This window comes from Salmo trutta, chromosome 17 (genome assembly GCF_901001165.1).
Source record: "Salmo trutta chromosome 17, fSalTru1.1, whole genome shotgun sequence".
Lineage (NCBI taxonomy): Eukaryota > Metazoa > Chordata > Actinopteri > Salmoniformes > Salmonidae > Salmo > Salmo trutta.
This window is the reverse complement of record NC_042973.1, coordinates 22,719,436-22,743,779: the sequence shown is the minus strand read 5'-3', so window position 1 is coordinate 22,743,779 and position 24,344 is coordinate 22,719,436. Positions and strand designations below refer to the sequence as shown.

General features: G+C 42.3%; 1 protein-coding gene and 2 long non-coding RNA genes across 5 annotated transcripts in view; all 3 read right to left on the bottom strand.

The window, feature by feature from the left end:
- Window positions 1-17,595, bottom strand: part of LOC115151876 (NEDD4-like E3 ubiquitin-protein ligase WWP2) — a 43,847-nt gene extending 26,252 nt beyond the window's left edge. For all 3 annotated transcript variants that reach the window (XM_029696191.1, XM_029696193.1, XM_029696192.1), the window contains exons 1-5: window positions 17,517-17,595; window positions 7,114-7,195; window positions 6,199-6,352; window positions 5,953-6,074; window positions 5,474-5,611 (exon numbers count right to left, since the gene is read on the bottom strand). In XM_029696191.1, coding sequence (XP_029552051.1) covers window positions 5,474-5,611; window positions 5,953-6,074; window positions 6,199-6,352; window positions 7,114-7,183 — 484 coding nt within the window. In that variant the 5' untranslated portion in view covers window positions 7,184-7,195; window positions 17,517-17,595. The remainder of the gene's footprint in view (window positions 1-5,473; window positions 5,612-5,952; window positions 6,075-6,198; window positions 6,353-7,113; window positions 7,196-17,516) is intronic.
- An 80-nt stretch (window positions 17,596-17,675) lies between these two features.
- LOC115151877 (uncharacterized) lies at window positions 17,676-19,471 on the bottom strand. Its single transcript, XR_003867381.1, has 3 exons — window positions 19,429-19,471; window positions 18,703-18,766; window positions 17,676-18,603 (listed from the first exon to the last, which is right to left on the bottom strand). It is a non-coding gene; the product is annotated as an uncharacterized LOC115151877 (long non-coding RNA).
- A 3,200-nt stretch (window positions 19,472-22,671) lies between these two features.
- LOC115151300 (uncharacterized) lies at window positions 22,672-24,155 on the bottom strand. Its single transcript, XR_003867261.1, has 3 exons — window positions 23,574-24,155; window positions 23,138-23,223; window positions 22,672-23,000 (listed from the first exon to the last, which is right to left on the bottom strand). It is a non-coding gene; the product is annotated as an uncharacterized LOC115151300 (long non-coding RNA).
- Between the last annotated feature and the right edge of the window lie 189 nt (window positions 24,156-24,344).

The window sequence follows — 24,344 nt, the reverse complement described above, 5'->3', positions numbered from 1 at the left end:
ACATACATACATACATACATATAAAAACTACGCAAAAAAAGAAACGTCCCTTTTTCAGGACCGTCTTTCAAAGATATTTCGTAAAAATCCAAATAACTTCACAGATCTTCATTGTAAAGGGTTTAAACACTGTTTCCCATGCTTGTTCAATGAACCATAAAGAATTAATGAACATGCACCTGTGGAACGGTCGTTAAGACACTAACAGTTTACATGCGGTAGGCAATTAGAGATACTCTGAATGATCGGCTATGAAAAGCCAACTGACATTTACTGCTGAGGTGCTGACCTGTTACAACCACTGCGATTATTATTATTTTACCCTGCTGGTCATCTATGAACATTTGAACATCTTGGCCATGTTCTGTTATAATCTCCACCCGGCACAGCCAGAAGAGGTCTGGGCACCCCTCATAGCCTGGTTCCTCTCTAGGTTTGTTCCTAGCGAGTTTTTCCTAGCCACCGTGCTTCTACACCTGCATTGCTTGCTGTTTGGGGTTTTAGGCTGGGTTTCTGTACAGCACTTTGAGATATCAGCTGATGTAAGAAGGGCTTTATAAATACATTTGATTTGAAGTAAGGTCACAGTTATGAAAACTTACGACACTAAAGTGGCCTTTCTATTGACTCTGAAAAACACCAAAAGAAAGATGCCTAGGGTCCCTGCTCATGTGCGTGAAAGTGCCTTAGGCACGCTGCGAAGAGGCATGAGGACTGCAGATGTGGCCAGGGCAATACACTGCAATGTCCGTACTGTGAGACGCCTAAGACAGCGCTACAGGGAGACAGGACGGACAGCTGATCATCCTCACAGTAGCAGACCACGTGTAACAACACCTGCACAGGATCGGTACATCCGAACATCACACCTGCGGGACAGGAACAGGATGGCAACAACAACTGCTTGAGTTACACCATGAACGCACAATACCTCCATCAGGGCTCATCCTGACATGACCCTCCAGCATGACAATGCCACCAGCCATACTGCTCGTTCTGTGCGTGATTTCCTGCAAGACAGGAATTGTCAGTGTTCTGCCATGGCCAGCAAAGAGCCCGGATCTCAATCCCATTGAGCACGTCTGGGATCTGTTGGATCGGAGGGTGAGGGCTAAGGCCATTCCCCCCAGAAATGTCCGGGAACTTGCAGGTGCCTTGGTGGAAGAGTGGGGCAACATCTCACAGCAAGAACTGGCAAATCTGGTGCAGTCCATGAGGAGGAGATGCACTGCAGTACTTAATGCAGCTGGTGGCCACACCAGACACTGACTGTTACTTTTGATTTTGACCCCCCCCTTTGTTCAGGGACACATTATTCAATTTCTGTTAGTCACATGTCTGTGGAACTTGTTCAGTTTGTCTCAGTTGTTGAATCTTGTTATGCTCATACAAATATTTTCACATTAAGTTTGCTAAAAATAAACGCAGTTGACAGTGAGAGGACATTTCTTTTTTGCTGAGTTTATATGTCTGTTGATTTTATATGATGTGCCTGCATGTATAAGAGTGTGTGCAATGCACATGCATAAGAGTGCATGTGTTTGTCCGTTTAGGCCTATATATACGTAAAGGTGAGTTCTGTCTGGTCTGGATGTGTTTTTCACTGGCTGCAGCACAAAGGTCTGTTTATGGTAGCACTGTGTGTCAGCGTGTCAGAAAAACTGCCAGGGGAAATGAGGGAAAACACTAAACTAACAGAGCTGCCTTCAGAGAGAACACAGAGGGCCTTAACACACCTTCCCCCTGCAACACGGCGTACACTTGAACCTTTATACACCCCCCCCGCCAGAAAGCACACTCCAGACCTTCATACACGTAGCCCCTTAAAACCTGCCCTCAGAGCACACACACTCCAGACCTCTATTCACTAACACTCCCACTGCAACACACACACTAAGACCTCAGAAAGCACATATTCATTCCCTTAATACACTTCTCCCCTCCCTTCCCCCTGTCCCACAGTGAGCCCCTACCCAGCCAGGCAGAGAGGAAACCCCCCGGATCACAGGAGCCGATTGTCCTGCACAACTCACAGAAACCAGAGTCAATTACGCAATTTTGAGAAACAAATTCCACATAAGCACTCCCAAGCGTGTGCATGGCTATGCGTGATGACAGCGTGCAGGTGTGAAAGAGCGCTTGGGGAACACCAATGTAACAAATCTGAATGGAACAGGGGTTGTAAAGCCTATTCATCGATTTAAGAACAATATTAACCTTCATGCACAGGCATAAACACACACAATATACAGTACCATTCAAAAGTTTGGACACCTATTCATTCAAGGGTTTTTCTTTATTTTTACTATTTTCTACATTGAAGAATAATAGTGAAGACATGAAAAATATGAAATAACACATATGGAATCATTTAGTAACCAAAAAAAGTGTTCAACAAATCCAAATATATTTTATATTTGAGATTCTTCAAAGTAGCCACCCTTTGACTTGATGACAGCTTTTCACACTCGAGGCACTCTCAACCAGCTTCACCTGAAATGCTTTTCGAACAGTCTTGAAGGACCTCCCACATATGCTGAGCACTTGTTGGCTGCTTTTCCTTCACTCTGCGGTCCAACTCATCCAAAACCATCTCAATTGGGTTGAGGTCGGGTGATTGTGGAGGCCAGGTCACCTGATGCAGCACTCGATAACTCTCCTTCTTGGTTAAATAGCCCTTACACAGTCTGGAGGTCAGTAGGAAGAAAAAAAAATTTATGAAATAAAATGTATGCATTCACTACTGTAAGTCGCTCTGGATAAGAGCGTCTGCTAAATGACTAAAATGTAAAAAATGTGTCGCGTCATCGTCCTGTTGAAAAACAAATGATAGTGGGACTAAGTGCAAACCAGATGGGATGGCGTATCGCTGCAGAATGCTGTGGTAGCCATGCTGGTTAATATGCCTTGAATTCTAAATGACAGTGACACTGACAGTGTCACCAGCAAAGCACCCCCACACCATCACACCTCCTCCTCCATGCTTCATGGTGGGAACCACACATGCAGAGATCATCCGTTCACCTACTCTGCGTCTCACAAAGACACGACGGTTGGAACCAAAAATCTCAAATTCTGACTCATCAGACCAAAGGACAGATTTCCACCAGTCTAATGTCCATTGCTTGTGTTTCTTGACTCAAGCAAGTCTCTTCTTCTTATTGGTGTCCTTTAGTAGTGGTTTCTTTGCAGCAATTCGACCATGAAGGCCTGATTCACGCAGTCTCCTCTGAACAGTTGATGTTGACATGTGTCTGTTACTTGACCTCTATGAAGCACATATTTGGGCTGCAATTTCTGAGGCCGGTAACTATAATGAACTTTTCCTCTGCAGCAGAGGTTGGTCTTCCTTTCCTTTCCTGTGACGGTCCTCATGAGAACCAGTTTCATCATAGCGCTTGATGGTTTTTGCATCTGCACTTGAAGAAACTTTAAAAGTTCTTGAAATGTTCTGTATTGACTGACCTTAACTTCTTAAAGTAATGATGGACTATTGTTTCTCTTTGCTTATTTGAGCTTTTCTTGCCATAATATGGACTTGGTCTTATACCAAATAGGGCCATCTTCTGTATACCACCCCTACCTTGTCACAACACAACTGATTGGCTCAAACGCATTAAGAATGAAAGAAATTCTACAAATTAACAAGTCACACCTGTTAATTGAAATTCATTCCAGGTGACTTCCTCATGAAGCTGGTTGAGAGAATGCCAAGAGTGTGCAAAGCTGTCATCAAGGCAAACGGTGGCTACTTGGAAGAATCTCAAATATAAAATGCATTTTGATTTGTTTAACACTTATTTGGTTACTACATGATTCCATGTGGGTTATTTTATCGTTTTGGTGTCTTCACTATTATTCTACAATGTAGAAAATAGTAAAAACAAAGAAAAAACCTTCAATGAGTAGGTATGTCCAAAGTTTTGACTGGTACTGTTTAAAACACACAAAGATACACATTTATGAACCATATGCTCAGAAACCCAACCCTGACTTGTGCTGTGTTCATTCACTAGGAAACACTCTGGCTCTGTGATTCGGAATGAAAAGGCTTGTGTGTTATTTCATACACAGATGAGAGATGCATGAACTGAGAAATTCAAGCCACCTCTATAAGTCAGTTTAATGTGTTGTTATTCATTAAAAACACCACATTTAACAAACTCAAGAGGCAAGTCCAATCTTTGTCTCACAAAATTATATTTGTCTGCTGTTTGTAAACAGAAGACGCTGCTGCACTGTTTGGATGGGCTTTTTCACCACTCATTATTGACATCACAAAAGACCTGTCACTGTCGTTAACCCTATCTGTCCCAAAACCACAGCAAAAATCTGCTTCAAAATCAGACTTTCATTTATCTGCATGTCCAGCCCTTACATTTATCCTCACGATGAAGTGTTTGGCCATTTACTTTTCAGGACAACAAGTATAAACAAAATGATTTCACATAAACAGTCACAATAAGAAAAATAAGGTCAGACAAAGCAAAAACGTGATAAAAATGAATTTATATGAATGCTGAAAGTACAGAAATGGTTCGCTCAGTGGGAAATGAATACTCAACTAGTCAGTGACAACTGTGTGGTGTTTGTGACAGAAACAATGTGAGCTTATTACAGTATTACAGACACTACGTCCTGGGATTTCCTATGATCTTCTATGTAGAAGAACCTTTTAATGGCTCTTGTGTAGCTTTAGAGCAAAACATGTTACATGTGCGTGTTCGTGAGAGATCTCAGCTTTGAGATCTCTTAATAGTTTGCAGCTCAAACCATTCGGACTCTACAGAGGTTTTTGTAAAAAGATCCAGCCGGCCCCTTCAGGATCCGCCTTGTCTCACAAACAGCGCTCTAGCTCAGCCCCCATTAATCACAGACTAATTGTTGGTCTAGACGAATTCAATAGTACAACCCAGAAGTCTGTAGCTCAAACACAATGTTTTAAAGGGGTTACAAGTCCAAAGCGCGCCGGCGTCACGGTGAGACTAAAGAGTTACCAGCTAATTATGTTTCTGTGTTCACAAGTTATAGTGGATGTTTATCAATAGTATCAACTATGCCTACATGAAAATGTGGAAATTGTCAAATAGCCACATAAAACTCCTTGGTCTTCTTCTCAACATGTGAAAGACTGTGTGCAAACTTGCACACTAGTAACATGATGGCTCAAAATATCACTATTCTAATCATATTACATAAAAAACTCCACCGCAACATCAAAGTACACTCTTTGCCGTTCTCCAAATGAGCCCGGCACTTCTTGCTTGGGTGGAGTCTGAAAAGCATAAGTCACTAACTGTAAAGTGTGTGAATATATACCAGAGAGCAAGAGAGAGAATGCGAGAAAGAAAATGTGTGGGAAGATTTTGTTTGCATTAAAAAAAGTGTGTACTCTTTTGTAAGTGTTAATGTGTGTGTGTGTGTGTGTGTGTGTGTGTGTGTGTGTGCGCATGTGTTGCAAGGCGGGACTCACTGTCTGTTGCTGTGCTGCCATTGGGCAAAGATCCCAGATCAACAACCAGGCCATCCAGACAGACGTTCAGCTCGCCTCCAGCTACAAGTGAGCCTTTGTTCTCAGTCTGCAAGACCAGACTGAGCTGCAGATTCTCCACTGGAGGGAGAGGGGGAAGTGTGGGATGGAGGGATGGAAAACGAAAGAGAAAGAAAATGAAGGATTTGGGAAAAGTAAGATAGATGATAAGATAGGTTATTGAAGAGCAGTGATCTATCAACTATGTATAGAAAACCAAAGTTCTTTCTCTTTTTCTGACATGTTTGTAAAAAAAAATAAAAAAAATAAGACTTCCACAATTGTAAACTTGATCTTGCAGTTCGGTAGAGGGTAACCACAAATATTTTAAAGTAGATAGAATACTATGGTAGCATGACTGGGAGTCCTGCTAACTATCCATGGACAATGACCTAGATAAAAATGAACTTTTATTGTCTTACTCTTGCCATCATGTGTACGCAGAGTGTCAAGCAGGTCAATGGTGGCAGTCCCCAGTAACTCCTTCCTCAAAGTGTGGCAGCTCCACAACTTAAGATCTAACCGGCTCTGAGGCGTCACATTCCTACACAAGTAAAAATCAAATACACAGTCAAATAGGCCTACATTACACACACACACACACACACTCTAAACAACATACAAGCATCAACAACAGAGTAAGTGAGGTTGAGATTAGGGGGGCTCACAGGGTGAGGTCCTCGTTCCACTGTAGCTCAAGGTGTCCAGTACGTTTGCCCGTTTTCTTGGTTTCACTAGTCAGGCCATCTGCAGTCACCTCCACAAAAGAGCTGAGTCTGGAGCGGGTGGGCAGCTTGGGTGACTGAGGCTTTGCTGAGACCACTTGGTGAAGAAGAAAAAAATAAACAATTGTTGAACATATAGCAAAATACAAAAAAAAACACTACTCCGGCCAATCCCTAACCTACAGTTTGTAATACAAATACTTATTCAGCTACTCTGGATTTGTAACTGTACGACAAGCAAACACTAAAAGGCAAATGCCGCCCTCTAGCTGTCACAGGCAAACAGGGTGGTCGTTTAGGCACAGTGTACTTCTGTTCATAAACGTGTTGTTGACTGTTCCATATTACTGTGATGCTCACTTGGCCAGCGAAATGTCAAACCTTTCTGGCTACTGTGCCTATCCATGTCAAAATTAACATTGAACTGAATTACATATCCGCTCAGGAAAACGTGGGCCGAATAACTGTTAGGATACTGCTGAATCTTTTCAACAGGGAGGACAGACCTGAAATGTTCCAATTATTTAAAACTGTCAAGGTGAATTAACTTCTTTCATTTGATCTTATACGAGTGGGGGAGTGAGTGATGGGTGACAGCATAGTAGTGCATGCCATATTAACTGAGGAAAAGAGAGAGGAAAGGGAGTAATAAAGTGCAGGGAGAACAAATGGAAAAGTGGAATAACAATGGAGGCTGAAAAATGAAAGTGGGACAATAATAGCTTGGGGTGGTTCAGGTTGTCATGAGTTTAAGAGAAATGTACACAGACACAGGGAAGAGGATGAGTATTAGAGTAGGTTACAAAGAGCAGGTGGTGAGAGGAATGAGAGGTGAGAGGAATTAAAAGCTGCTTATACCTTTCAAGGTCAACTGTGATTTCTCTGTGGTCTGGACATTGCCGGGTCTTGTCACACTGGCTGCTGCCATGACATCACAGCCCTGAGAAACACACAGGCACAATCTGAGAACACACATAACTGACATGACACAGCAAACTCTGAAGTGAATTACACACTGCAATGCAAAAAAAATTGCTAGCTATCCATTTCCCCTGCGTAACCTCCTTTCCAACATACACCGTGGACCACAACATAAGAGTGGAGGCTCCCCAGGAGGAAGGGGAGGACTATCCTTCTCTGTGAATTTCATAAAAATTAAAATTGTATTGCTAACATTGAAAAAGTTATCCTTTTTAGATAAAGCTGTACTAAATATATTCACATCACCAAATAATTGATTAAAACACATTGTTCTGCAATGAAAGTCTACAGTAGCCTCAGCAGCACTCTGTAGGGTAGCACCATGGTGTAGCTGGGGGACAGCAAGCTTCCGCCCTCCTCTTGGTATATTGGCTTCAATACAAAACCTAGGAGGCTCTTGATTCTTACCACCTTCCATAGACTTACACAGTAATTATGACAACTTCCGGAGGATGTCCTCCAACATATCAGAGCTCTTGCAGCATGAACTGACATGTTGTCCAACCAATCAAAGGATCAGAGAATGAATCTAGCACTGAAAGCATAAGCTACAGCTAGCTAGGAGTGCAGTGTATAAAATGTGGTGAGTAGTTGACTCAAAGAGATTAAGACAATAGTTGAACAGTTTTCAACAAATAAATTTTTTCAAAAATTAAGGAGAAGCTAGAGATAGTCATTTTTTTTCACTTTCAGTTTCCCTTACTTAGCTAGCAAAATGCAGCTGGCCAGTTTAGTTACTCAAACACCTGGCTCAAACAGAGGGATGCTATGTTAGCTAGCTGGCTTTGACTATCCAACACAACACTGGAACTCTTCCAAGTAATAGGTAAGCTTTAGGTTTAACAAATGTATTGCCATTGCCACCGGTGTAACGGCTTAATGACTATACACTGTAATGTTACTGCATGATTGTAGCAGGTTTACTAACGCATTAGTTCTATTAGCTATATTGACTAAAACGTTACTTTAGCTAATATGGGGACAACGACGTAGGCTGTGTGTATCAGTTATGACATGGTTTGGCTTGGAAAGGTTTTTTCGCAAGGTCACATACAGCTGATGTGTTGTTCATTGAAGTCCACAAACGAAGGGAATAGGTGAGAGGAGGAGAGTGCATAGAGGCGAGAAGGAATACAACGTGGCTGCTATGAAAGTGAACTGTGTTTATGCGTGATCAGGGGTGTAGTCATTCCACCGATTCTGTTGAAAAACATTTCTTAAACAGAAGCAAACAAAACAGGGATAAAAATACCTGAATTTGTCTCGTTTGATTACACCCTATATCAGCTAGATGCAGGCAAGAGTGTGCAAGGCGGTATTGAATGTATTTATTTAACTAGGCAAGTCAGTTAAGAACAAATTCTTATTTTACAATGACGGCCTACCCCGGCCAAACCCTCCCTTAACCCGGACGATGCTGGGACAATTGTGCGCCGCCCTATGGGACTCCCAATCACGGCTGGTTGTGATACAGCCCGGGATCGAACCAGGGTCTGTAATGAAGCCTCTAGCACTGAGACGCAGTGCCTTAGACCGCAGTGGTGTCGGTGTCTGTCATGTCAAATATTTATCTTGACCTGTGTGCACCTACGTTGTCAACTTTCATTCATAGGCTAGGTTGTAGCAACCTCATGATGGGTATACGGAAAATTTGAGTATCAAATTTTATTTGTCACATGTGCCTAATACCGGTGAAGACTTTACAGTGAAATGCTGACTTACAAGCCCTAACCAACAATGCAGTTAAAAAAATATGTAAAAAAATACTTAAAAATACGATTAAGAAAAAGTAACAAAAAACTAAAGAGCAGCAGTAAAATAACATCAGCGAGGCTATATACAGGGGGTACCAGGAAGTGGTAATGTGCGGGGGCACCGCTTAGTCGAGGTAATTGAAGTAATATGTACATGTAGGTAGAGTTATTAAAGTGATTAATGCATAGAAAATAACAGAGAGTAGCAGCAGTGTAAAAAGGGGGGTAGCCATTTGATTAGATGATCAGGAGTCTTATGGGGGGTAGAACCTGTTTAGAAGCCTCTTGGACCTAGACTTGGCGCTCCAGGACCGCTTGCCATGCGGTAGCAGAGAGAACAGTCTATGACCAGGGTGGCTGGAGACTTTGACAATTTTTAGGGCCTTCCTATTACACCGCCTGGTATAGAGGTCCTGGGTGGCAGGAAGCTTGGCACCAGTGATGTACTGGGCCGTATGCACAACCCTCTGTAGTGCCTTGCGGTCGGAGGCCAAGCAGTTGCCATACCAGGCAATGATGCAACCAGTCATGATGCTCTCGATGGTGCAGCTGTAGAACCTTTTGAGGATCTGAGGACCCATGCCAAATCTTTTCAGTCTCCTGAGGGGGAATAGGCGTTGTCGTGCCCTCTTCATGACTATCTTTGTGTGTTAAGACTAGGGTTGCAAAGGGTCGGAAACTTTCCGGTTAATTTCCTGAATTTTTTCAGAAATTTTCCATGGGAAGTTAAGCCCGGGAATTTGGGGAATTTTGCTTAAATTCTTCAAAAAAAGTTAGCTTATAACAGTGAACCTTTTTGTGGGATACACATAAGTCAATTCTATGTCTTGTGGCATATTTTGGTTAAACTATCCCCAATTCAATGGAATTGCAACCCTCTGCATGCACAGTGCATTCTTCCATCACATGTACAGCTGATTCTCAAGATCTAATGAGATGCTATTGAGCCTACTACACTGTCTGAGCCAAGGACTACATGCTTTCTGGTAAGTTTTGATTACAATACTGGGTGCGGTGAATATATTTTACATGACATACATTTCTTTTGTTAACTAGTAAATAGTAGCCTACAGCAAAGTGTGTTTAAATCATTTCTAATTTGTTAACAATTTCTGCTAGTTAGTTTTTGCTACAATGTGGGTTTTAGCTTGCTAGAGCCTGCTAACTGAGGAGTGTTAATTCACCCGTTTCCATACATGTTTAATTTTAAAACATTTATCTTACAAAGGAGTTGTTTAATCTAACTGCTTAACTATTTATCTGTACATGGAATTGTATGAGTTTTTTTTACTCATTTTTTTCCTAATCTTTACAGTAAAATGCCAGGGCACTATCTGATGTGTGGAGACATAACACTGCTGCTAATGTAGAAGGAAAAGCTGTGTACATTTGCAATACTGTGCAAAATCATATGTTAAGAATGCAACAAAGATGCAGAATCATCTGGGCAAGTGTATAAAGTTCCCTCGGTGCTCACAACAAGCAACCTCTGACAAAAGTCTACTTCTTTTTGAGGTGAAAATGATGAATCAGACACCTTATCGATAGCAACAGCTCATGGTCCTCCTGGAATCTATTTTTTTGACTCAATGGTGGAATGCTGATGAATGTCTTGCTCAAGCTGCGTATGCAACTGGTTCACCTCTGATGCTCACAGGCAATGTGTATTGGAAGAGATTTCTGAATGTTCTTCGCCCAGCATACACCCCTCCAGCCATACATGCTTCATCTACTAATTTGCTGGATGCAGAGTTCAACAGAGTTCAAGTGAAGGCCAAGCAAATCATAGAGAAAGCAGACTGTATTGCAATCATCTCTAATGGGTGGTCGAATGTTTGTGGGCAAGGAATAATTAACTACATCATCGCCACCCCTCAACCAGTATTCTACAAGAGCACAGACACAAGGGACAACAGACACAGCGGTCTCTACATTGCAGATGAGCTGAAGGCAGTCATCAATGACCTTGGACCACAGAAGATATTTGCACTGGTGACAGACAATGCTGCAAACATGAAGGCTGCTTGGTCTAAAGTGGAGGAGTCCTACCCTCACATCACACCCATTGGCTGTGCTGCTCATGCATTGAATCTGCACCTCAAGGACATCATGGCACTGAAAACAATGGATACACTCTACAAGAGAGTCAAGGAAATGGTTATGTATGTGAAGGGTCATCAAGTTATAGCAGAAACCTACTTCACCAAGCAAAGTGAGAAGAATAAGATCACCACATTGAAGCTGCCCAGCAACACTCATTGGGGTGGTGTTGTCATCATGTTTGACAGTCTCCTGGATGGGAAGGAGTCTCCAAGAAATGGCCATATCAGTCTGCCAATATGGACAGCCCCATCAAGAGGATCCTCCAGGATGATGTATTTTGGGAGAGAGTGGAAAGCGGCCTGAAACCTATAGCAGTAGCCATTGCACGGATTGCGGGAGACAATGCCATCCTGTCTGATGTTCAGACTCTGCTTGCAGATGTAAGAGAAGAAATCTGTACTGCCCTGCCCACTTCACTGTTGCTTCAAGCAGAGGAAACTGCATTTCTGAAATACATTAAAAAAAACATGACGACTTCTGCCTGAAGCCCATACACGCCGCAGCGTACATGTTGGACCCCAAGTATGCTGGCAAGAGCATCCTGTCTGGTGCAGAGATCAACAAGGCCTATGGTGTCATCACTACCGTGTCTTGCCACCTAAGGCCTGGATGACAGCAAGGTTTTTGGCAGTCTGGCGAAGTACACTTCCAAGTAAGGGCTTTGGGATTGAGATGCAATATGGCAGTCGTGCCAACATATCTCATCAGCCACCTGGTGGAAGGGACTTTGTGGATCTGTGGCTCTTTCCCCTGTTGCCTTCATCATCCTCCAAATCCCACCAACATCAGCCGCCTCCAAGTGCAACATGTCCTTGTTTGGGAACACACACACCAAAGCACGCAACAGACTGACCAATACAAAGGTTGAAAAATTGGTGGCCATCCAGGAAAACGTGAGGCTTTTTGAGCCTGACAACAAGCCATCCTCAACAAGGTAGGAAAGTGACAGTGAAGATGAGGCCTCAGAGTCTGATGTTCAAGAAGTGGACATTTAGGAGGTCCAGGGAGAAGACATGGAAGCCTGAGAGGAAGACAACCAAAGCTTTAGCTTCTAGACTATCATTTTACAGATTCTGGGAGATGCAATGGATCATTCAATATTCCCTTTCTTTTGTTGTTCAGTGAAATCATCCCATATGAAGAGTCAACTCATTTAATTCAAGTTCAATTTGTAACTAAATCTTTTTTTTTTCTATTGGAAGGACTTAATCATTTGCAATTATGTCTACTTATGAATTTTTAATTTAACCTTTATTTACAGTTGAAGTCAGGTTACATACACCTTAGCCAACTACATTTAAACTCAGGTTCACACAATTCCTGACATTTAAATCCTAGTGAAAATTCCCTGTCTTAGGTGAGTTAGGATCACCACTTTATTTTAAGAATGTGAAATGTCAGAATAATAGTAGAGTGAATGATTTATTTCAGCTTTTATTCCTTTCATCACATTCCCAGTGGGTCAGAAGTTTACACACACTCAATTAGTATTTGGTAGCATTGCCTTAATTGTTTAACTTGGGTCAAACATTTTGGGTAGCCTTCCACAAGCTTCCCACAATAAGTTGGGTGAATTTTGGCCCATTCCTCCTGACAGAGCTGGTGTAACTGAGTCAGGTTTGTAGGCCTCCTTGCTCGCACACGCTTTTTCAGTTCTGCCCACAAATTTTCTATAGCATTGAGGTCAGGGCTTTGTGATGGCCACTCCAATACCTTGACTTTGTTGTCCTTAAGCCGTTTTGCCACAACTTTGGAAGTATGCTTGGGGTTATTGTCCATTTGGAAGACCCATTTGCGACCAAGCTTTAACTTCCTAACTTATGTCTTGAGATGTTGCTTCAATATATCCACAATTTCCTTCCTCATGATGCCATCTATTTTGTGAAGTGCACCAGTCCCTCCTGCAGCAAAGCACCCCCACAACATGATGCTGCCAACCCCATCCTTCATGGATGGGAGGTGTTCTTCGCCTTGCAAGCATCCCCCTTTTTCCTCCAAACATAATGATGGTCATTATGGCCAAATAGTTCTATTTTTGTTTCATCAGACCTGAGGACATTTCTCCAAATAGTACAATCTTTGTCCCCATGTGCAGTTGCAAACCATAGTCTGGCTTTTGTGTGGAGGTCTTGGAGCAGTGGCTTCTTCCTTGCTGAGCGGCCTTTCACGTTATGTCGATGTACAACTGGTTTTATTGTGGATATAGATACTTTTGTACTCGTTTCCTCCAGCATCTTCACAAGGTCCTTTGCTGTTGTTCTGGGATTGATTTGCACTTTTCCCACCAAAGTACATTCATCTCTAGGAGACAGAACGCGTCTCCTTCCTGGGCGGTATGACGGCTGCATGGTCCCATGGTATTTATACTTGCGTACTATTGTTTGTACAGATGAACGTGGTACCTTCAGGCATTTGGAAATTGCTCCCAAGGATGAACCAGACTTGTGGAGGTCTTGGCTGATTTCTTTAGATTTTCCCATGATGTCAAGCAAAGAGGCACTGAGTTTGAAGGTAAGCCTTGAAATACATGCACAGGTACACCTCCAATTGACTCAAATTATGTCAATTAGCCTATCAAAAGCTTCTAGAGCCATCACATTTTCTGGAATTTTTCCAAGCTGTTTAAAGGCACAGTCAACTTAGTGTATGTAAACTTCTGACCTACTGGAATTGTGATACAGTGAATTATAAGTGAAATAATCTGTAAACAATTGTTGGAAAATTACTTGTGTCATGCACAAAGTAGATGTCCTAACCGACTTGCCAAAACTATAGATTGTTAACAAGAAATTTGTGGAGTGGTTGAAAAACAAGTTTTAATGATTCCAACCTAAGTGTATATAAACTTCCGACTTCAACTGTAACTAGGCAAGTCAGTTAAGAACAAATTCTTATTTAAAATGATGGCCTAGGAACAGTGTGTTAACTGCCTTGTTCAGGGGCAGAATGGACTTTTACCTTGTCAGCTCAGGGATTCGATCTAGCAACCTTTCGGTTACTGGCCCAACGTTTATGTTTATCTCTCCACATTATATGGTAAATATATCCAATGCAAAAAACAACTACATTTAAATGATATTACTATTAATTTGCATGTATTTCCATTAATTCCCACGGAAAGTTTCCACCTCTGAATTTCCCCAAAATGTGCAACCCTAGTTTGGACCATGATAGTTTGTTGGTGATGTGGACACCAAGGAACTTGAAGCTCTCAACCTGCTCCACTACAGCCCCGTTGATGAGAATGGGGGCGTGCTCAGTCCTCCTTTTCCTGTAGTCCACAATCATCTCCTTTGTCTTGATCACGTTGAGGGAGAGGTTGTTGTCCTGGCACCACACGGCCAAGTCTCTGACCGTCTCGTCGGTAATCATTCTGTCTCTCACTGTTCAAATAAACCTACCATTAAAATTATAGACTGATCCTTTCTTTGTAAGTGGGCAAACGTACAAAATCAGCAGGGGATCAAATACTTTCCCCTCCCACTGTAAGCAGGAATCAGGAGGATAGAATTATGGTCAGATTTGCCAAATGGAGGGAGAGCTTTGTACTCATCTCTGTGTGTGGAGTAAAGGTGGTCTAGAGTTTTTTCCCCTCTGGTTGCACATTTAACATGCTGGTGGAAATTTGGTAAAACGGATTCAAGTTAACCTGCATTAAAGTCCTCAGCCACTAGGAGCGCTTTTCCTGTTTGCTTATGGCAGTATACAGCTCATTGAGTGCGGTCTTAGTGCCAGCATTGGTCTGTTGTGGTATGTAGACAGCTACGAAAAATACAGATAAACTCTCTAGGGAGATAGTGTGGTCTACAGCTTATCATGAGATACTCTACCTCAGGCGAGCAAAACCTGAGACTTCCTTAGATATCGTTCACAAGCTGTTGTTTACAAATATACATAGACCGCACCCCTTGTCTTACCAGAGGCTGCTGTTCTGTCCTGCCGATACAGTGTAGAACTCGCCACCTGTATGTTGTTTATGTTGTCATTCAGCCTCGACTCGGTGAAACATAAGATATTTACGTTTTTAATGTCCTGTTGGTAGTTTAATCTTGCTCGTAGGTCATCGATTTTATTTTCCAATGATGGCATGTTTGCCAACAGAACAGATGGCAGTGGGGGTTTATTCGCTCGCCTGTGGATTCTCAGAAGGCAGCCTGACCTCCGCCTCCTTTTTCACCATCTTCTCTTCAGGCAAATAACAGGGATTTGGGCCTGTTCCCGGGAAAGCAGTATGTCCTTCACGTTGGACTTTTTAAAGGAAAAAGCTTCTACCAGTTTGTGGTGAGTAATCACTGTTCTAATGTCCAGAAGTTATTTTCGGTCATAAGAGATGGCAGCAGCAACACTATGTACAAAATAAGCTCAAAAATAAGTTGCAAACAATTGTTAGGAGCACGTAAAACGTCAGCCATCCTACATGTAGTAGCCTAAACCTAGCAATGTTACATTGAACTGGGTGCTTTCACACAGGTTTGGCTCTGGATTTAATTAAGCAATTAACATCCCATCATGCCTAGGGTCATGTATAACATTTTTTTATGTTTACTACCATGGCTTTGCCCCCATAGAATGACAATGTTTCCATCCACAGGGCACGAGTGGTCACTGAATGGTTTGATGAGCATGAAAACTATGTAAAACCTATGCCATGACCGTCTCAGTCTCCAGCTCCCAACCCAATTGAACACTTATCAATCTGGCACAAGGTGCAATTTCGAAATTGCGTAGTGTGTCATCAGTTTTCCTCATCATGTCAGTCATTGCATACTTTAGAGAGCTATTTATAACTTGTCAGAAATGCCCAGATTAATTAGCCCATGTCAGATAATGATTTTTAGCTAGATTTATTAGCCCATATATTTTGTAGTAAGGTTTGAGTCACTCAAATATCACATGAATACACATTAGACATGGCAAATTTATTGAATTGCAATAAAATTAGCTTTAAAACAGCAACATTTTCTCTGCACCCAATGACAAAATGTGCAGAATTGCAGGAAACAAGCTTTAAACCTGCAACATTTTCTCTCTGCCAACAAGAGGGGTGTGAACAGTGTGTCATGAACAGTGCTTGTGCCCATAGAAATAGACGAGGCACACGCGTGAGGCATGAGTGAAAATGTTAGGGAACCCCTGCACTATGAGATAGTCATAGGAGACAGTCGTAGCTTGAATAGTTTAGTCATATCTGGGTGTTATCACATCCTACAATACACCTTTTCGGTCCAGCATAAACGTTACCCCAAAAACAAACCGTTAACTAGCCATCAGATCCGACCCACTTGCTCCTCGGCATACACATCACTGACAAACTGAAATGGTCCACCCACAGACAGTGTGGTGAAGAAGGCTGAAGAAATTTGGCTTGGCACCTAAAACCCTCAAACTTTTACAGATGCACAATTGAGAGCATCCTGTCGGGCTGTATCACCGCCTGGTACGGCAACTGCACTGCCCGCAACCGCAGGGCTCTCCAGACGGTGGCGGCAAACTACCTGCCCTACAGGACATCTACAGCACCCAATGTCACATGAAGACCAAAAAGACAAAAGGATAACAATCACCCAAACCACTGCCTGTTCACCCAGCTATCATCCAGAAGGCGAGGTCAGTACAGGTGCATCAAAGCTGGGACCGAGAGACTGAAAAACAGCTTCTATCTCAAGGCCATCAGACTGTTAAATAGCCATCACTAGCGCCTCAGAGGCTGCTGCCCTATATACATAGACTTGAAATCACTGACCACTTTAATAATGGAACACTAGTCACATTAATAATGTTTGCATAACTAATCTCATATGTATATACTGTATTCTCCTGTATTTTAGTCTATGCCGCTCCAATATTGCTCATCCAAATATTTATATATTCTTAATTCCATTACTTTAGATTTGTGTGTATTGTTGTTAGATATTACTGCACTGTTGGAGCTAGAAACACAAGCATTTCGCTATGCCCGCAATAACATCTGCTAAACATGTGTATGTGACCAATGAAAATTGATTTGACCAATTATTTTCAATGGTAAACGAACGGAGTGACTATCTTCATTTATCCACCATCTTTGGTGTGAGCCCAACAAAAGGAAACCTAAACATTTACTGCGTGTAAGATGCACAGGGTGAGACATCTTATTTGCTGATAGCTTAATGTACATCGATTAACTGTACACATTAACAACTCAAATTGGCTCATTGCCTCCATATTTAAATACTCTGCGCACAAAAAACAAAACACGGAAGATGGTGAGCTAACCTTATAGCTCCTAGCTAGCCAACAGCTTTGTGTGGGCATAAGGACATGACAGCCACCTTTTCTCGTAAACGTAGTTAGATAAATGTGTACTATTGAAGAAATGTTTTCTACAACCCTGTTTTACTTGACATTGCTGGCAACGTATTTCGTTTATTTTCTCATAATTACCTTTTTCAGCTGTGGTCCTCTGGTACCGCTAGCTGGTTAACTTTCATTTCCGCCTACCTCAATGATGTGGTCACGTGATTCACAGTAAAAGGCTAGCGCAATAAATTGTGGTTCACAACATGCAAATACAGGTACAGTAATTTGACCGCTATAATAAACCAAAGATAACAATGCATGTTTATTTAAAAGTACATTTGCCCCCCTTTATCGGAAAACCTATATGTGACAAAAAGGAGAACAAGTACTGGAAAGATAATCACAAATACACAAACTATCTGAAATAAAGTCAAAACAATATATAAATACAATAGAAATGATCTTCCTAGAGAGTCCTGACAGTTTATGAAATCTCGGTAAGAGGGCAAGCACACCACAACTATCACATTTCTTATAGCTTTATAAGCTTGCCAAAGTATCAAGTACAATTCAGCTATATACTGTATTTCACTCCGTTCACACTGTGTGTGAATTCAACATGGTGTGGTTGCCCAGTAAAGAATTAACAGCACAATTCAATTGGAAGCTACACTGTATAATTCATTCTGTGCTTGAACTCAACATGGTGTGGTTTCGCAATAGTTTTCACCAGGCAGTTAGTTACCAGTAGTCTGAAAAAAGTTGGCTATGATCCATAAACCTACAGTAAACGTTGGGTGACTTGTGAACAGTGAATAAGCAGCCCTATCTTTCATGTGTGATTGAGTCACAATATGACAGGGCACAGGCTCCAAAGATTCAAATTAAAAATAATTATGAATAGCTGTGGTGTAGATTTTGTTGGTCTTTCAACAAAAATAAAAATGAAGGCTGTGATGACTTCCTACAAATGGACAAATGCTAAACTGGACAGTAGTCTTTCAAAGATATCAAAAAGTGCTGGAGCCTATCCAAAGTCAGTATAAGTGAGTGATCATGACAAACAGTCAGCAGCGGACAGTCCAGGAGGATGTTGGCCATGGTGACTCATGTAGTGGTCGTGGAAATAGATAATCATAGCCAGAGAAGGACCCAGTAGCAAGCACAGCCACACCAGCCCACTGCCATAGTTACCCCTGAAATAGTGTCCAAGGTAAACAGCTACCAGGAGCTGGTGCAGGGAAAGAGAAGGGGGCGTTAACATGCTTGTTCACACACACACTGCATGAACACATAGAACTATACTGTATGGTAGTTCAGTGTCACTCACCTCAAAGAGCATTATGATGAAGATCCCTAGACGACAGTTGTGCAAGGGCAGAGATATGACATAACTGGCACAACAAAACAAACAAAATGTTAATACATAAATCAAATCAAATTCTATTGGTTGCATACACATACACAGATGTTATTGCGGTTGTAGCGAAATGCTTGTGTTCCTAGCTCCAGCAGTTGAGTAATATCTAACAGTTCACAATAATACACACAGATCTAAAAGTAAAAGAATGGAATTAAGAAATATATAAATATTAGGATGAGCAATGTCGGAATCTGGAGTATAAATATATATATATATGTGCTGGAATTTATTGACATTAAAGACATTATGGACTGTACGTGGATAGAATATTTAGTGTATCTGTAGAATACATAGGATAGTATAGTATATACAGCAATAGTTAAATAGGATGACATTGACTAGAATACAGTATACATATGAAATGAGTTAAACAATATGTAAACATTATTAGTGACCACTGACCAGTGTTCCATTATTAAAGTGACCAGTGATTCTATGTCTATGTACATAGGGCAGCAGCCTCAAGGTACAGGTTTGAGTAACCGGGTGGTAGCCGGCTAGTGACAGTGTCTAAGTTCAGGGCAGGGTACTGGGTGGAGGCCGGCTAGTGATGACTATTTAACAGTCTGATGGCCTTGAGATAGAAGCTGTTTTTCAGTCTCTCTGTCCCAGCTTTGATTCACTTGTACTGACCTCGCCTTCTGGATGGTAGCGGGGTGAACAGGCCGTGTCTCGGGTGGTTGATGTCCTTGATGATCTTTTTGTCCTTTCTGTGACATTGGGTGCTGTAGGTGTCCTGGAGAGCAGGCAGTGTGCCCCCGGTGATGCGTTGGGCAGACAACACCACCCTCTGGAGAGCCCTGCGGTTGCGGGTGGTGCAGTTGCCGTATCAGACAGTGATACAGCCTGACAGGATGCTCTTCATAGTGCATCTGTAAAAGTTTGTGAGAGTCTTAGGGGCCAGGGTGAATTTCTTCAGCCTCCTGAGGTTGAAGAGGCGCTATTGCGCATGTCTCGTCATTGTTGGTAATCAGGCCTACTACCGTTGTGTCCTCTGCAAACTTGATAATTGAGTTGGAGGTGTGCTTGGCCACGCAGTCATGGTTGAACAGGGAGTTCAAGAGGGGGCTGAGCACACATACTTGTGGGGCCCCTGTGTTGAGGATCACAGTTATTCAATCACAGTACAAACACATGCATTTAATACATAAACATATCACCTGCTGCACGATCACCACCTGAAAGAAGAGGCAAAAATTAAGAGGGTGGATAATAGTGTGGCCCTCATCTCACCATTTTTACCAGCCTCTCACAAAGGACGTTGATTTGGACCCTGGGGGTCAAGGGGAAGTCTCACTGGTAGCATAGAGTGGGTGCCAGGAGGAAGAAGTAAAGGTCTGACACAGAGCAAAGTCAATATCATTAACTGTCTATGTGTTATTTGTCTTCAACTAGACAGGCAGATATTGTGTACGCCAAGAAAGAAGAATTGTTCTCACCTTTAATATTCAGGTGTTCTATGTGTTCGTTTGTTTCATGTAATATACACTTGTCAGTCCCTGGAAAACGTATATATACTCTTTTAACTAGGCAAGTCAGTTAAGAACAAATTCTTATTTACAATGACGGCCTACCCCAGCCAAACTCTAACCCGGACGACACTGGGCCAATTGTGCGCCACCCTATGGGACTCGCAATCACGGCTGGTTGTGATACAGCCTGGAATCAAACCAGGATCTGTAGTGATGCCTCTAGCACTGAGATGCAGTGCCTTAGACCGCTGTGCCAGTTGGGAGCAGAATACAGATGTTTACCACAACAAGAATTCAAACTTTGTGGTTTTTAGTTTTTTATGTGTTATTTCTTACATTATTAGCCCAGAAACGTTTTTGTGTTATTACATACAGACGGAAATAACTTTTGGATATCAGAGCGGCGGTAACTCACCAGCATTACCAGCATTACGAGCAGGAATACAACTGTTCAAACCCCAAACACCGCCGGTGGAGAAGAGGTATTCGGAGTGGACATTACTCATCTCATATGTATATACTGTATCTATTCTACTGTATTTTAATCTATGCTGCACCAACAATGCTCGTCCAAATATTTAGATATTCTTAATTCCATTTCCTTTACATTTGTGTGTATTGTATTGTTTCTATTATGTGTATTGTTGTGAAAGTTTTAGATATTACTTGTTTGATATTACTGCATTGTTGGAGCTAGAAACACAAGCATTTCGCGACACCCACAATAACATCTGCTAAACATGTCTATGTGACCAATAAAATTTGATTTAATTTAATTTGAACCAGAGAATAATTCTCTTCACCCTCCACTACCCACAATCAGTGGTAACAGCATCAAACCAACCATCAGTAATTACTGTACCCAGTAACACTAGAAAGTAAAAAACAAACTGGTTCGAACTGATATCCCTGGATATGAAACCGACCCCTGACGACACTAACTGTTGGTTTCTTGGATAGAATTAAGCTTGAGCCCAAGAACAGTGTAGGACCAGAGAGATAAGTATGTTCCTCCTGATGGGTAGACGGTCAAACAGTCTGACCAGACAGGGTCAACCAAGTTGAGGTGCAAATTCGCACAAAGCTACAGTGGCAAGAAAAAATATGTGAACCCTTTGGAATTACCTGGATTTCTGCATATATTGGTCATAAAATTTGATCTGATCTTCATCTAAGTCATAACAATAGACAAACACAGTCTGCTTAAACACACAAAAAATTATATGTTTTCATGTCTTTATTGAACACACCGTGTAAAAATTCACAGTGCAGGGTGGGAAAAGTATGTGAACCCTTGCATTTAATAACTGGTTGACCCTCCTTTGGCAGCAATAAACCATGGACCATTCCTCATGTGGTATCCCAGGAGGTCTACCCCGGGGGATGGTAATAGAGGGGAGGTACGTGAGGCGACGTTGGCTCCCTTTGCTGGGAATACGGGAGCTGGACACCCCGACACGAACAGCTCAAAGTGGAGGTAATTAGAGGAAAGTGCCAAACAGCCATGGAGGCCAAATAAAAGGAGCACGGTGGCACACCGCGAGAGAGAACGGGGAGAGACCGAAACCAAGCCACAGTAGATGTAATGTGATGCTACTGGCGGCAGAGAAGTCAGGTGCAGGAGAGCGGAAACTGATTTACAACGGTTGTGTTTAATAACCATAATCCACCGTCAACAGAATAATAAAATAAATGGGTCAGAGACATATAGCCTCCGTCTCCGTCTGTGAGAGGGAATACACGTGACTCCTGGGAAATGCAGCGTCTAACAGGAGATTTATCGCACAATCGCCCCGTCGATGGGGTAGTCATTTAGTTTTTAGAGAAGGCGAGAGCCAAATCGGCATATTTAGGGGGAATGCGCACGGTGGAGACCTGGTCTAGACTTTCCACCGTAGTAGCACCAACGGAAACCCCTAAACACCTCCCCGAGCACTCCCGCGACCACCCCGTGAGAGCCCTCTGTGGCCAAGAAACAGTGGGGTCATGACAAACTAACCAGGGTAGGCCTAGCACCACGGGAAACGCAGGAGAGTCAATCAGGAAGAGACTAATTCTCTCCTTGTGACCCCCCTGCGTCACCATGCCCAGAGGAGCAGTGGCCTCCCTGATCAAACCTGACCCTAATGGTCGACTATCTAAGGCGTGAACGGGGAAGGGCACAGCCATGGGAACAATGGGGATCCCTAATCTATGGGCGAACGATCTATCTATAAAGTTCCCAGCCACGCCTGAATCGATGAGCGCCTTATGCTGGGAATGCGGGGAAAACTCCGAAAATAGACAAACATATGTGCAACAGAGGGCTCTGGGTGAGAATGGTGCCGGCTCACCTGGGGTGACGCCAGAGCGCCCTGCCTGCTGCCTCGATCCCCAGAGGAACCAACCCGGCACCGACCGGCAGTGTGACCTCTGCGGCCACAGATGGTGCACAAGCTGGAATATTAAGTGTAGGTCAATATCTGTGCAGATCATATTTGTGGTATTTACCTGTTGATTTTGAAGAATCATATAGAATGGTGACAGCAGGAAAAAAAGTGTCATTTATCCCAAGTGCCCCAGGTGTAAACAGCACCCTGCACTGGGGGACAGTGTTCCCTAGAATCAACACATCAACCTTTGTGAGACAGTTCACATAGCTGAGCCTCTCCTATTTGAAAAGTCGGGGTAGACTTGTCTCACCTTATCCAAACACCTCAAGTAGCAGAGCAGCAATTGCAAACATATTGGCAGCTGCAAGGGTGAGAGAAGCATGAAGGATGAGTGAGTTTATTACTCATATTCATTAACAGTATATTCCTTGTGCAGTTGGTTGAGGTAGGGTACTGTATATCAAAGCTGACAATAGTTCAGGGATGACAAAGCCTCACCCAGTATGAGGTAAACAGATGGCCAGTCATAATTGTCCTCCATAAGGTGCTCCAAGACCTTCCTCAAATCAATTAAGAAGCCATGTCTGTTCAAAAGAGGTCAGAGAAAAAAAAACATGAATTGCAAATTGTGTGTGTGTGTCATGTACTCACTGTATAAAGTTATCCAGGAACAGGTGAGCATGGGTCAGGATCTGAAGGGAAAAACCCAAACAAAATACACTATTGGTCTCTTCTCTTTCCCTGCATAGCTCATTTAGTATCCAGAGAGAATGTCTCACCAAAAGGATATTGATCCAGTTGTATATCTCTCTATAGTTTGTGAAGTCAACATGTTATTGTGACAAAATGAAGCCTACATGTTATTCGGTCAATAACACTGGGATCATGGGAACATCTGGAAACCTTTGGATATACTTTTAATATTAATGTGTACCATAACATGTCAATGTCTGGATGTGGTTCAGTGGGATGATCAGAGCCGGAACTGCCATAGTACTGGCATATCTCTTCCTCTTCAAGTGAACAATAGGAGTAGACACAGGCCTCAATTTCTGCTGCAGACATCTCAGCCTCTGTGTTGATTGTGTCATAGCACGTAAGACCAAGTTCAAAAGTCAAATCAAGATATCCACATGAACTTCTATCTAGAAAAAAAGCAGTTTGTCTTGTTGCAACTTGCAAGCATTGCTATAATCTTCATCAATGTTAAAATTACTTGACAAAAGTAGTGAATTTCACTGTCTGTGAAGCAATTTGCATAGTGATTATTAGGCTACTGTATATTATTTGCCCTTGAGACACCACTACTCTGTCGATTACATGAGGCATTCATTCAATGAACGCAATATTGTTCCTCACTGTCTCTATCGCAACATTGTTGCTGTATTCATGAGTGATATCATGAAAATAACCATGTGTATGTATTAATAGGGTAGTCGGTTCTGACCTGACATCAATTGTCTCGAATTGATTATCTTTCTGCAAATCATTTGAACATGAATCGCATTTGAACATGAATATCACGTCTCCATTTTTCTGCATGTTCACGATGCACGCACCTTCCCGTTCACGTGCAAGGGAGAAACTAAATTGAATACTTCTCGCTTTCTCTCTCCTCCCCTGCTTCTCAAACTCCATTGGATGAGAAAGGCAGAGCGTCCTCCCCTCTGACCTTCTCCTCCAATGGGTTTTCAGAAAGAGGCGA